The sequence below is a fragment of the Drosophila suzukii genome, chromosome 2R (assembly GCF_043229965.1).
Source record: "Drosophila suzukii chromosome 2R, CBGP_Dsuzu_IsoJpt1.0, whole genome shotgun sequence".
Lineage (NCBI taxonomy): Eukaryota > Metazoa > Arthropoda > Insecta > Diptera > Drosophilidae > Drosophila > Drosophila suzukii.
The window spans coordinates 2,749,248-2,763,795 of record NC_092081.1 but is presented as its reverse complement, the minus strand read 5'-3'; the positions used below and the strand labels follow the sequence as shown (position 1 = coordinate 2,763,795).

General features: G+C 41.9%; 1 protein-coding gene across 2 annotated transcripts; it reads right to left on the bottom strand.

Annotated features, from left to right (window-relative positions):
- Positions 1–813: 813 nt before the first annotated feature.
- LOC108019868 (CDK5 and ABL1 enzyme substrate 1) lies at positions 814–14,440 on the bottom strand. Of its 2 annotated transcripts, XM_017087924.4 has the most exons (9): positions 14,005–14,440; positions 11,611–12,833; positions 3,457–3,840; positions 3,192–3,318; positions 2,977–3,125; positions 2,329–2,361; positions 1,937–2,054; positions 1,681–1,874; positions 814–1,509 (listed from the first exon to the last, which is right to left on the bottom strand). In XM_017087924.4, exons 2-9 carry the CDS (start codon positions 12,435–12,437, stop codon positions 1,164–1,166), a joined length of 2,178 nt encoding a protein of 725 aa, XP_016943413.2. In that variant the 5' UTR covers positions 12,438–12,833; positions 14,005–14,440; the 3' UTR covers positions 814–1,163. The 2 variants fall into 2 exon arrangements, with proteins under 2 accessions (XP_016943413.2, XP_016943414.2); XM_017087925.4 differs by lacking the exon at positions 2,329–2,361.
- Positions 14,441–14,548: the final 108 nt, after the last annotated feature.

Genomic DNA, 14,548 nt, shown 5'->3' with positions numbered 1-14,548 from the left:
CGATCTGTTACTTCATGTATTACTAAAACAATTAGTAAATATTAATTAAGAATTTATTACTTAATTAACACAATGAAATAAAGCATAGAAAATTAAAGACTGCTGTTTTACTAGTCATTTATAAATAAAAATATTTTTTCCGTGCCCAGAATATAACAGAATACAGGTATTAAAACCATACTGAGAGTATTTCCTAGTCTTAATTGCCAACTCCCGCATTAAAAATAATATTGCTGATAAGGAAAACAGCTAAGTACGATTGCATCGCGTTACAGCAACCTCTGCCCGTTTTCTGGACGCCCGAAAGCATTCAGCCACAAAAACAACATGGCTTATCACAAAAGAGTTAACAGACACTACAGCAACAAACAAATTGAACAAAAGGCCATGTGCAGGGTCGCCCCCCGCAGATCCGATCCACACTGCCGGCACGTGTGAGCCCGTATTTTTCGGTTATCGCCCAGTCGTATTTGTTTATAGAGAACTCTTTTTTTGGACTACCTGTTGCCGAGCGCTGTGCGCCTGATGCGATGGCAAATAATCGATCGTCAGTTATTTATTGATTTCTGATTGATGGGCCACCAAGCTCTGATTCCAATCGCCTTGTACTATGGGGTGGGATAAGCGGCTAGTACGTGGGATCCCCGAGCATGTCGGGGCGGATTAGTTAGCTTTGGTCATGCGGCCAACAGCAAACGGCAATAGGCACAGATCGTCGCCGCTGGAAATTTGAATAAAATTAACATTACAACAACAGTAGCCGACGACACAAAATGTTGATAAGCGCTTAACTTATCAAATGCATAGGTAAGGTTCGTTTGGTTAACTTTAGTTTATTCATTTTTGAAATGTCTATAACAGAAACCCAAGAAAATATATGTAAACATAAACACTTATGAGTCTAAAAACCAGGGAAAGGGATGTTGGGAGATACTCGTATATGTGAAATATTTTTGTGTTTTCCATTCTTTTGTGACCGTTTTAGCAAATCTTACGTAGCTACTCCTTAAGTCTAGGCAATATTGTTATGATCGTTGAAAACCCAACACCCGAAAGTATGCTATAAGTACGAACGCCTACTTGCGACTGCCCTTGCGACACAACTGCTGTACCGCCTGCGCTGCCGCCAAGAAACTCTTCTCGGCGCAGCGCTTGGGCCACTCCTAGGACTCGTAGAGCAGCCGCTGGTAGTGCGGCAGGACCTCGTGCCGACTCACATGCAGGCTGAACTCCAGCGCCACCAGCACGGCGAACTCGGACGAGATCAGCTCCTTGCGGTTCAGCCGGAACACGCTCTCCGTCTTCTCGATCAAACTCTTGAGGGCGTCGCCCTTCACGTCGTTCATCTTGGCGCTGAGCAGCAGACAGGCGCCGGCGCACAGCTTGCGGTTGCTCTTGTTGATCAGATTGGCCAGGATGAGCTTCTCAAAGTACACGTACGCCTGCGAAATGGTCACCAGATCGATGCGCGAGTCCAGTTTGTTGATCCTGCGCATCTCCCGCTTTATGCTGTAGGGGAAGAGAAAACTGATTAGTAGAGTTCTTTACATTGTATTTAGTTTTCTAATTTCTAAAGATATGAAAGATGGAAATGAAGCCAAAAGAAAAGTCATTTTTGGAATTTAAACGGTGCAAATTGTTCAAGAACTTAAATCACGTTCTAAAATAAAATTATCTCACCTCCTCAGCTTGCTCAGCGTGAGCTGGATGGTGGGGAACTTCTCGCGGAACTTGTCGTTTAACTCCTTCTTCAGATCCGACGGACGCACGTAGTCGATGACCGATGTCATGTACGAAGTGAAGGTCAGCAGAGTGCGATGCTTTCCGGCAATCAACTCCGGATCGTCCAAGATGCTGGCCGAGTACTGCTGGTTCTATAAGACATATACCAAAGTAATAATGCAATTTCGTCAGGCTAAAAGAAAAGAATACTTACAAGTTGTCCACGCGCAGAATCTCCGCCCAGGATAACGCTTTCTATGTCCATATCCAACTTCATATCTGGCGTCGGACTTGTTGCACTGTTTCGGTTGTTGTTCTCGTACGTGAAACACCTGCGAATCCAATGATATTACATTAATATACCCAAAGTAGCATAGATTTCTAAAGGTAAAGCGTGAGAGAAGGCGGGATTGTGTTAGTTGAAGCATTCTTGTTCGTTGGATGTGTGTGAGAGTGGGTGGCTGGAGGTGTGTATGTGGGGAAGGTGAAGTTGGTTAGTGGACTAAAAGCTTTTGGCAGTCAACCAGGCTTTGGAATACGCTAAGTTAATCCCATAGCTAGGTTGTCTGTAAATTTTTTGTCATATTAGCTGTTTTCAAAATTTACCATTTGCCTTGACGTTTGGTTATGGTTTTTGTGCTGAAACGAAGTAGTGCAAAGCGTTAAATGAATTAGCAAAAGTTAATGCCACAAAATGTTTTCAAGTTTTTTTTTGGGTCAACTATTACCGAACCAAAACAAAGAACATAGCTGATTATTCTAGCCTATCAAGTAATAAAAAGTATCTTTAGATTTTAAGTTATATAAATTCGGAAAATGTGCTGAGTCCTAGGTAATTTTTAATTGTTGTTTGGGTAATATAAATCACTCTCTTCATGAGTCAGTTTTATAGGTATTGCTAGGTCAGCTTCAGAGCTGTTTACGATCAAAAGACTCATATTACCAATATGAGAAGGTAACAAAGAAGTGTTTACATAACACTTTGGACTTTATTGAAGTCGGACGAAGAATTTTAATTTATGGTGAAATCTTTTTAGTAAAGATAATATTCGTACAAAGGTTATTGCATTTCTCTCAGACAAAGGGGCCTCAAAGGTTACAGTTGTCGTTCGGTATGGCTAGCAATGCATAATGGCTCTTAATGGATGTTAAGAATGGATCATGGGCATGAAAAAATGGATCTGATTGAAAGTGTTCAACAAAAATGATACGAAAGGAGATCCAAATATGGTAGCACTGGAAGCCGGCACCAACCTCGCAATGCCGTGATTCTTGAGCGCCGCCGTGCCAGTGATCTCCATTTGGTTCTCGAAGATGGAAGGATTTGCCGAGGCGTTGCCATGCTTTTTGCGCTCCTTTTCGTATTGACGTGAAGGTATCAGCAAGTGACCGTATGATATGTCCTGTGAAGAATTAAGTGTTAGTTACTATTCAGCTTGGGCTTACTTAAGTAAGTTTTTGCGACTTACCTGACCACTTTCGGCCTTCTGTATTCCCAGCAAATCAAAGGGATCGAAGGGTGCATCATTAATGGAACTCAAGGGACGTGAAGTGGATGGATTCCTACGACGACGATCCTCCTTGCGAAACTCAGCTCTGAAAAGGCACAGAATTAATAAAATATTCTTTATTTTTTGATTCTATGTTGATTCTAAACGGTGCTGATCTTTATGGGAAATCAGTTAAAGAACTCATTTTTCCGTTTTGATAAGATCATAGTGCTTCTTTACCCACCTTCCATTCTTGCCCTTGTAGTAGGGCAGTGACGAGAAAATGAAGAACGGAATCTTCCGCGACACCAGCACCATTCGCTCGTCTCGTCCCTGTCCAAGCCCCAATGGCTGGCCGGAGGTTCCTCGCCGGCCATCGCTGATCTGGACCGACTTGCTCAGGCTGTTCCGGAAACTGCCCGCGAAGGTGCCCGCCGGAGTCAGGCTCTCCGTGCTGCTGTCGTCGGTGATGTGGCTAACGCTCGATCCGCTCAAGACATAGGTGCGTTTCAGCCCGCCTCCCATGGCAATGCTCGAATTGGAGCCCGCTCGCATCCCCGGCGCAGTGTTCAACCGTGCCCTCCTCTCCGGCTGCAAGTTCTGATCGCTCGCCCCATTGCTGAAGGTGCTGCAAGTGGAAGAAGAGACGCAGAGATCGGTTAGAATTGTAGCGATCTAAGGAGCAACAGGCGCTCAACAATATAAGTAGCGTGAAAAACGCGCACAAAACGATACAAAAACGCGTTGGGCTGGACCTTGAAGGCGGTTTTGTTCGCCCCAAGTTGTTGCTGTTTAAAAATACGGTTTTTGGTATTTATAAATTCAATGACAAATGCCAGCGAAGATACTAGTGCTGGCAGTTTGGCGATTTGCCTGACCCATCTGTCCTCAGGTTTAAATTTAAAAAAATATTATTTTATTTGTGAAACTGTTATCTTGTTTTTTATATTATACTATAGCTTTACTATTAAAATATTGCGAACATCTAGCTATTTTTGGTTTCATGTATAGCTGAGTTTGGCTGTTTGCCCGACCCATCTGGCTTTAAGTTTAAATTGAAAAAATACTGTTATTTTATTTGTTAAACTATTATTAAATTTGTATTATTTACAAAACCTTTACTATAAAAGTGTTGCGTATATCTAGCTATTTTTTGTTTTATTTCTGTTTTATTTGTAGCTAGGTTTGGCGGTTTGTCCGACCATCTGGCTTTAAAATAAAAAAATATTTTTGTTTTAATTGTGAAACTATTATCTCATTTTTATTACTTACCTTTACTACAAAAATGTTGCGCATACCTGTTTTTAATTTTACTTCGATTTTATGTATTAATAATTTTGGCGGTTTGCCCGACCCATCAGGTTTTAAGATTAAATTAAAATAGAATAACTTTATTTTATTTGTGAAACTATTACCTAATTTTTATTACTCACAAAAACTTTACTATAAAAATGTTGCGTATACCTAGCTACTTTTAGGTTTATGTTGGTCCTATGTATTGCTTTTTTTGGCGGTTCGCCCGACCCATCTGGCTTTTAGTTTAAATTTAAAAAAAAATTGTATTTTATTTGTGAAACTATTATCTAATTTTTACAAAACCTTTACTGTAAAAATGTTGCGTATATCTAGCTATTTTTGGATTTATGCCTGTTTTATGTATAGCTAAGTTTGGCGGTTTGCCCGACGCAACTGACTTTCAGTTTAAATTAAAAAAAAAAGACTTTTATTTTATTTGTGAAACTATTATATAATTTTAATTATTACAATTATTACACAACCTTTACTATAAAAATGTTGCGTATATCTAGCTATTTTTGTTTTTATTTCGGTTTTATGTGTAGCTAAGATCGACTTTTTATGGGTCTCTAAAGATCTTGGCAGGGGCCATCGGCACACCCCTCATGCAATGATCGATATTTTCACAGGCCCGCAGAAACGCAGAGGGGCACGCACAAAGATTTTCCATTATGCGTTTTAAGGGCGATCGGAACGCCGCACGTTTATCGCTGGTGTATTTTTGGAAATCAAACACAGCGCACACACTCGAAAACGCACACACACACACGTGCAGTGCCGAAGGGCAGCCGCAACTGAAGTCAATTAGCCAACCGAAGTCGTCGTGCGGACGGCATCTGTGCGCCTGGTAGGTTACCTTGGGATAATTGGTCTAGGTCGAGGTTACAGTCAAAAATGTGTGGTGGGGCGGGTTAACTCCCCGAAACTCTTGGAGGCGACGATTCTGCGTTAATTAGTCGGATGAAGTGCAGGCTGCTCGGGTTTCACTCGCATTCAAGGCCCCCTCCCCCGAATTATTATGATGGAGGTGGCGCCTAGGCTGTCATAACCCGTTAATTAGTTGGAGCATTCTAACAGGCGCCCAGAAGTAGAAGCTGGAATTTTATTTTACATGCTTACAAATGTGGAAAGAACGAGGAGGGGTGGGGGGATGACTCCAAACTGTGTGTGTGTGTGTTTGGATGAAGAAAAGGGCCGGCAAACATTATTTTTGTACGTTTGCTTTTGTGTTTTCGGTTCGTCTAACTTATTGACTCGCTAATGAGTTTGTGTGTTTTTGTGTGCGTTGATAAGAGATTGGGCCAAGTGCGTGTGCGAGCGAGAGGGAAGCCTTCGACCACCACTGCAACTCAAACAAGCATGCAAGTGTGCGTGCTATGTAGTCTGGTTTTGAATAGTTTTTCATTTCGGCTCCTTCTTTTTAAACTCCGTCTATGAGACGCTGTTCGCCTGTGACCCGAACAAACAATATTTAAATTCTAATAATAGATCGATGAATTGAAAAATATACTTCAGAATACTTCGAAATGAACGGTTTTCTAAGTTGAGAGAATTTGCATATAAGAAATTTCAATGAATTTTTCCCAATTCAACATGTTATATAACATTCCATTCCGTACATTTATAGATCATCTAAAAACATTTACATTTACTGTTTATTTATTCTGCTACAAATCAAAATTTTCCGGTAATAAACCTTATCTGATATCAGTAAACTATACATCTGAGGTCCACAAACTGATGGAGAATGTTAGAAAAAATCCTAAACTTCTTAACGCTTTGCAAATTTGCATGCCATAAAGTGTTTTTCTTTCACCTGTGTGTATCTGAGATACATGTGCCTTTCGCATAGAGTCTAGAGTCTTTCTCGTTGATTTTGATTTGCAAATATTGACCGAAAACTGCTACTGAAAGCTTGGGTAAATATACTATTCACGTCTGCATACGAGAAAGCAAGCAAATAAATCATGCCCAGAGCTAAATCGAAAATAAAATATTTTAATTGCGCTATCTTCGCTCCCCTTTCCCCGTTTTCCACCTTTTCAAGAACTCTTTGTCAGTGTGGGGCAATCAAATCAACTGAGTCAATTTCACTTTTATCAGCAATCACTTTTGTTATTGTCATCATGGGTTTGTTGTTTTTCCTGTTATCAGCTGGCTGTATGCAAACAGATGTTAATAGAAGTAAGTTTGTTATATAAGTTTCCGTTTGACCAGATCACGTGCACAAGAGCTTAAATGCAGGTCTTGTGATAAGAGCTTTAGCCAAAAAAGCAAGGGAAATCCAAAATGTTAAAGATATATATCATATGAAAATTGCTTAAAACATGTTTGGATAACCAAAAAGTAAGGGAAAAGGCGATTAAAACCGCTAGAGAGTCGCCAACAAAACGCGCTTGAGTCGCTAGAAAAACGCAGACAAGGCGCTGGAAAAAACTCTGAAAAAAGGTCGTAAATCGATGTAAAAACGCAATTGGACATTTTTTAAGATATAAGAAAGCAGCTTTAATAAATTTTCATTTGAAATTCTAACGTTAAATATATTGCTTTATTTATAATCAATACATATTCTTTGCAATATATTTCAACTTGAGACTGGCGATCTTTGAGGAGCTGACGCAAATTGTTTCCCCGCAATCAATCTATTGGGCTCCTCTTGCCTCGAACAAAAGCTGATTTCGGAACGAAATGGTGTTCTAGATAAGGTGCAACACATCCAACGAAACCCAATCGAAGCAGTAGAAAGCGGTGCGGTACAACAACAATAATCGTGTTAGGCAAGGAAGGCGTAGCAAAAGAAGAACCGCGCTGTAAACAAACAGTCTGCACAAAATGGAATGCCGAAAACGCTAGCGTTTTGGCCGAGCAAAAAGATCGAGCGATTCTCTGTTTACACAAGTCCAAAGTAATTACATAAACGCAAATAGCACAAAAAATAGTTTGTATTTCCAAGACCAAGTGAAGGCTGTCGATAAAAAGCACAAACAAAGAAAATAGACGTTGTGCTGATATAAAACTAGTAGTTTTCTGCCGCAAATTTGAACAAAACAATTTGAGAATACTAAAATATTCTCACTTATTCAATTTGTTTGGCTTCAAATTCATCCCACAACTTTGCTCTTTATGGACCCCTCGTCTTAACTTCAAAGTCAGCAGTACAAAAAACAACTTTGGCAAGAGTGGAAATCAACAAATAACCGAGTAACTTGCAAGAGAGAACCCATTTTATCCGCTTTTAACCGCTTTTACTGCCAAATACAGTGGGAGTCATAAACGCGCCAAGCGAAAGCCACTGAAACGAACAGATAAAACATAATAATGTGACACGGCCTGGTTGAAGTTGGGCTGAACATGTGTCGGTTTAAATATAATAAGTCGCAGTTATTAGCAATGAGTTTAGCCGATAAAAGGGGGGCTTTATCGCGAGGGGTCTTTGTTTTGGGTACACATATCCCCAGTGCAATATAGTCAACAAAGACATCGCAGTAAATACATATATTATATTTACGAAATGGATTAGGCGTGTCTATGTCATCTTCTGGCTTATCGTTCATTTCTCGGCAGACAAGCGTGGCAATGGAGCTTTATGACCGTCTTTGCTTATTTTTCCTGAGTTTCCAGATGCACAGAGAAAAATTAGACATCACTTAAACGAATTTTACTAAAACTGTATTTTAAAAAAACCTGTTTCTAAGAAACATTTACTAACTAACCTAAAAGGTAAAACTAGTATTTTGATTTTTTGTGTGCTGGAACGAAACGAGTTCTAGGGGTGGATTGCGTAAACTTCAATGCAGTTGCAAATTGCATCCGCTGTGCATGCAGCGCCTGCACCACTGACACACATTTTCCCACCCTGCGGCAGAAAAGGGAACCCTTTAAAGGGCGACCTTGAAAACATTTCCCTAACATCAAGGATTAGAACCCCTAAACGCACAAGCAGTGCGAGCAACAAAAAGCGAAAACAAACAAGAAACCGGTTCTTATTACGTCGTCGATTGCATAAAACTCTGCCCTCAAGGTTACCCAGTTCGGCGGAGTGAAAGAAGGGGGTTCGGGGAGGGTCTTGGGTCGGACAGGTTTGCAGCCTCGACATTGACATTGACACTGGACGAGGCAGCCAGGATGAGGCCACAAAAGCTCGTGCCGCCCAAGTTCAATGCCGAGCTTTGCCTCTGCCGGCTGGAGGTTGGAGGTTGGAGGTCCTCGGGTTGCAGGGACAGAAAGGCCACTCCCTTAAATCAAGTTATATGCCATGACGCAACCTCTGAAAGGGAAGTGAAAATTGAGAATGAAAAGAATGATAGCATGGCAAAAAAATTGTTTACGTTTTCGGCAAAGTTTCAGCTTTTTTTGTATCTCTCCTCTCCATAATTCGGCCAACTCCACGAAGCAGCTCAGGTTTCAAAACAAAAACTGGACTTAAGTAGTTTGTTTTGGTTTTCGAATTGCGACGCAGTTTGTTTTTGCGCCTGCGCAGCTTTTTGTGGCATGATTCCCACACCAGAAATACAGCGTTTCGCATAACAAAATATTTTTGTTTGCTGTTGCAATGTGCCGATTCAACAAGTTCTGCAAAATCAGAATTATCGTACCATTCTGGAGCGGAAGTAGTAGTGGACGTAACTCGAGATTGGTGGGTAAAATAAGAATTTGTTTGGATCCCATTGGGATCAAAATATTTTTGTTTTTATACTGCGGAATGAGAATCTGGGGCACTTAGGAATTTTTCACTAGCGCTAAGAATCTTTTCTTCTGATGATGTGGCATTAAGTCCCCTTTGTTGTCCGTAAGCTGAGTCACGACCACTGGACTCCAAAGCTCACTCAATTACATATATCAGAAATCACTTTGCAATTGCAAAGGGAGAGGGAAAATTCTAGCAGTCATATACCTAGTAGTAAACTTTTATATCACCTGACATCAGAGAATCCTAAAATTGTCTTTAACGTCAATGGGGTTTCTTATCGAGTGCTTGATCGTTTTCCCACATGGCAGATAAGCCTGTTGAGGGTACAAGAAGGCTATATATGATATATGGTCTATACTTTATTTATCAAGATCTTTACAGGCTAATCTTATCAGTCGATATGTATATAATTAACTGCTGGTCATTTTGTTACGATAAGGTGCACAGAAAATCACTCAAAATAATGTATAATTTTGTTTCTTCAATTTAAGAAGCAGAATGCAATCCACTTTAACAAACAGTGATTTTTATTTTTGACATACGCATAAAATAATAATTATACAAATTGACTAATATTCACCCTACAGCTCAAATCATTAAAGTTATAAAAATGCAAATTTTAGGCAATATTTTGTTGATGAATAACATAAGAAATAAAAAAACCGCGATGAATGTTATCTTACAGTATCTGTTAGTATCTCTCGTCCCTTAGTTTTTGGTAATTGCCAAATTAACTCGGGAAAATGATTTGCCCCAGCAAATGGCACTGACAAGCCAATTGGCTAGGCGCCAACTGCATATGCCTAGGTACATAAGCCCCGGATAGATGACAATGGGTTCCGTCCCCCACCCCTAAAACGGGTTAGCCACCAGTTGAGTGGCGGCACCACGCGAAAGAAACCGAAAACGCTAGGCAGAAATACCGAAACGCCATCGGAGCGCGACTGCAAAGCTGCATGCGAAACAAGGTCAGTTTGTCAAAGCGCATTCGACGAGTTCAACGAAACTTGTCTCTGGCATTGGGAGTGAAAGCTCTGGGATGCAGTTTAGCTTTGCCCGGAGAAAGACAAAGAAATGGCCAGACGGCTGGGAAGGGCGGAAGTTCAAGGAGGATTACGAGCGAATCGCGAGCGATTTACGAGCGATTCATTGGCGTTCTCACTGCGGCACGCACTGCGACTTGCGTAACCATTGCATGTTTATGCCCATTGTCCACTAGATAATAGCAATGCTCCACCGGCGACAGGTCACTTAAATGCGTGACAAAACCGCGCCTCGGACTAAAGCTCCAAATTAAACGAACGCCGACGCCTCCCGACATGCAATTCAATTCAGACAATTGTTTGCCCAGCTTTTCGCTGGGCACGCTCTCCAATTTACGTTAATTGAGCCGGCACACGTCGGTGAATGAAGCCGATTCTCACCCCCACCCCAACCCTTAGCTCAACAGAAGTATATATGTTTTCGGGGGCTATTTTTGGCGCCGGGTGACCGGCAACAGGCCCCTAATTATGCACCATCAGGCGTTGAAAACGTGCAAATCCCCCCTGCGAAAATACGTCACAATTGGAAGGCGCTCTGGCAATGTTCGAATTTCACAAATTAAAACTTATAAATAATTTTCGATTTCAGACCGCCCAGCTGCCGCGGGGATCATTGTATTCGTCTGTTTTGTTTCGCGCTATTTTGATCAAGCTGAGCCTTTTGTAAGCAAATTAGAGACCAAGTGTCAATTGGCTAACGCAACTTAAGCGGAAATTTCAATTAACGACTCGAGGAGGAGGGGCCACGGAAAATCGATGCCAATTATGACGACAGCCTAATTGAACTGAACAGAAGTTCAGTGGTCAAGCGAAGTGATTCATTTTTATAGCCAGGAATTATTTATAAATCAACAAAGAGCAACCAAATACTAACAGAATTTCCCACGCTTTATAGAAAATATTGAAAAGCGAATGGGGAAGAGCTGGCGACTTGACGTCACTTGTCAATCTATTTGTGAGTCTTGAGAAGTGCATATACTATAGGAAAAATTGGAAGAGCAGGAAATATTAATATAAGAACAAAACCCTATTGACGCATCATTTTCAATCTTTTTTAATGTGCCTAATAAAAAGTTATGGTAATTTACCAATTATGTACTTGTTAAGCAAAATATTGTGTTTATAAAATTATAATGTATAATAATAATAAATTATTTGATTGCCCCATAATTTGAACATGGAGGTTATGGTAGTTATGGAATTTAGGTTTAAACATCTTTATAGAGCAGTTATTAAAAGCCTTTTTAGTAACTGCTCACTAAAGCACTGATAGGAAGACATCGTCCATGTAGTTACATGATGACTAAAACTCCTTGGTTCTGAGCCACGGACAGTGTACTAACATTGTGATAAGAAATGGGTTACTCACCGTTCCCTAAGCGGCAACAGCTTGCTGCCCGCTCCCCCGGCGACGCCACCGCCGCTGCCCAGATTGGACACCTTGAGCGGTATCTTGACGCTGTCCGAATCGCTGCCGCTCTCGGCACCCGACCCTCCGCTGCCGGCGGCGCAACTCCGTGCCTGCCGCTGTTGCTGTTGCAACTTCTGCTGCAGCTGCAGCTGCTGCTGCTGTTGAGCCTTGATGCCCATATTGCCACTGCCCGGAACCTGGTGGTTCTGACGACCCGACGAGGTCGGCCGCTTTATGTTGCGTCTCTCGGCCGGCACCATGCTGCTGCGAATGTGCTCGGCGGCCGGCGGGACGTTCATCAAGTATTGACCCATATTTTCAGTTTCACTAAAATGCCCGTCCCCATCGCTGGCACCAGAGGTGCAGTCCTCCAGCCCGATCCCGATGCCGCCGTCGATGCCCATGTGGACATCGGCGCTGCAGAGGAGCGGCGAGCCGAGGGCGCCATTCTGCTGCTGGTGCTGCTGCTGCTGATGGTTCTGCTGCTGCTGGTGCTGCTGCTGCTGCTGGGTATGTTGCTGCTGCTGCGGGTGATGCCGCTTCTGGTGGTTGTGGTGCGTCGCCGAGTGGCTGCGCTGGTGGTGGTGCTGCTGATAGTGCGGATGGAAGCCCCCCGAGCCGAGTCCCAGCGAGGATGGGTTCTTATTCTGGTTGCAGAGCAGGCTGCTGCCGAATGTTGCGCCGAATTTGGTGTCCCGATGGGTGCCATCTAACGAGATATTCGATAGGAACGAGATCGCAGCCAGTCTGCGCCTGTGTCTCGTCTTGTTGAGCGAACTTGCCATTAGGCGATTAACCCTTAGTACCAAGCGAGATTAACCGAAGTGGGTGGTGTGGACGTGGGACAAGTCCCTGGCTGCTAAAGCTATGTTTTTTTGTTTATACTGTGTGGGAATGTGTGGTTGCACTTTTCTGGAACACTCTTCGCGATTCTTCACAAACGGGTTTCGGTAGTGATTATTTGTGTTTTAACTCTTTAATGCCTGCTGGCTCTTACTCTTCTCGATCGAATCAATTAAGTTTTTTAGTCTCTAACTTAGCAGTCGAGTTGAAAAACAAACTACTTGAACGCGACATGGTGACAGATTTAAAGCACTTTTTATGGCGGAAGAAAAGAATGGATTTAGTTAACTTTTTGCACCTTTACTAACTATCGTTTATGCGTCGTTGCGTTGCTTTGGCTGCAAGTAGAAATAAGAACAGAGGAGTGGAATCAATAAATGAGGCGATAAGGAGGCGAGAAAGCTGTTTTTGGCCAAGAGAAGCTTTGGCAGGGTATTTATGGAGTATAAGTAAGAATGTTTGTTAAGCTGCGATGGGCTGCCAAGCTGATATTATGGTTGTCTTGCTTGTCTTTAAGATATATCTAGGTTTATATTGATGTTAAAAGTAATTTTAAACATTCCAATCTTAACTATTTTTATAAACATTTTTAGTTCCAAAACAGGAATGTATAACAAGTCCTTTATATATAAGTTTAATGGAATATCATAATTCATTTTTAACTTTACGTTCGAAGTAACAATAAAAAATTTTTTTTCGTAGGCTTAAATTTGGGTGCAATTAAATTGTTATGGAAAAATGAAAAGATATTGTGCCTTTTAAAAACATTTTAGTTTTATAATTCTGATTCGTGGATTTTTGAAAACGGTAGTGTGAACTAGATCTTTCTATATTAGTGAAAATGGGTTTTCCATTTGCGAGTTTTAAAGGAATAACTCTGAGAACACCGATTGTGCCTTATTTTATAGGATTTGATTTAAAGATATCCTGTACTTTTACTGTGATTTTAGCAAACTGGATGCAGTAGTCGGTGAACTTTGATGCCAAAGACAAAGAAAGCTTTCTCGCTGGCCGTAAAAAAAGCTGCATGCGGCTCAAAGCTGCAGAGAGTTGTTGTTGCTGTGGGTGGCTCAGTGTGTCAGTTCGGTGGGTGGCAACAGCCGAAAGAGCGAGCGAGAGTGGGCCAAGACCGGCAAGAAATCTAAGCGCTTTTCCGCACTTCCGCTTCTTCTGTTTACATTCAATAGGGAGGCCCTAAAATGCCGAAAAATTTCCCTCACACAACATCAGTGAGTGGAAAATTTTGAAAACCCGTACGAAACAGCTGTTTCGAAGCAGGGAAATGGATTTTCCGGGGGTGGTTTTTACTTGGGACCCGGTCTAATTGGATTTAGCTGGACCAATTGGAAGGCGGCACACACAAGTTTGAACCTGTCCGAAAAAAATCAATGCAGGAACAAGTGTGTGCGAAAATATTTATGACACCCACCCACTCACTCACAAACGTACGCACACCACTGCCAAGTGCGTGTGACGTGTTTTTTCTTGTTTTCCTGCGATTTTACTTACCACTTTGGCTCCTTTGGCCCGGTCGTTGGGTGTTATTTTAATTTTTAGTCGGTTGATAGTCGTTCTATGCTGAGAAATGTTTCAAGCGCGTCATTTTGGGCTATTTATATAGTGGATTTTCGACAGACTTTGATTTTTCGCCTTTGGCTGCCAACTCGCCTGCGCTCCTCACTCTCTGCGCTCTCTTTCGCGCCGACGTGTTGGTGTGTGTTGGTGCACTCACGCAGTTGCCTTCGTTGCGTAAATTATGCAAAGTGCAGGCCAACTGAAGGTGTTTACGAAAACTTCTCAAGCGATCCGGTTACTTGTGTTTTTTGCGATTTTACGAGCGCGTAAAGCGGACTGTGCGGAATACGCAAACGGTATGAAAATCAAATTATCGGCCGCAGCGACGAAAACATCAGCAGACGGGCTTCCACAAAATTCACGAACTGAGGCCAGTGTTGGGCAGCGCGCGAGGGGCAAAATACTTATTCAACGCGGGTCAAAAAATACCACTGAGATATTCTAGAAAGTTCACATTTGACTTGATATTCAACAAATA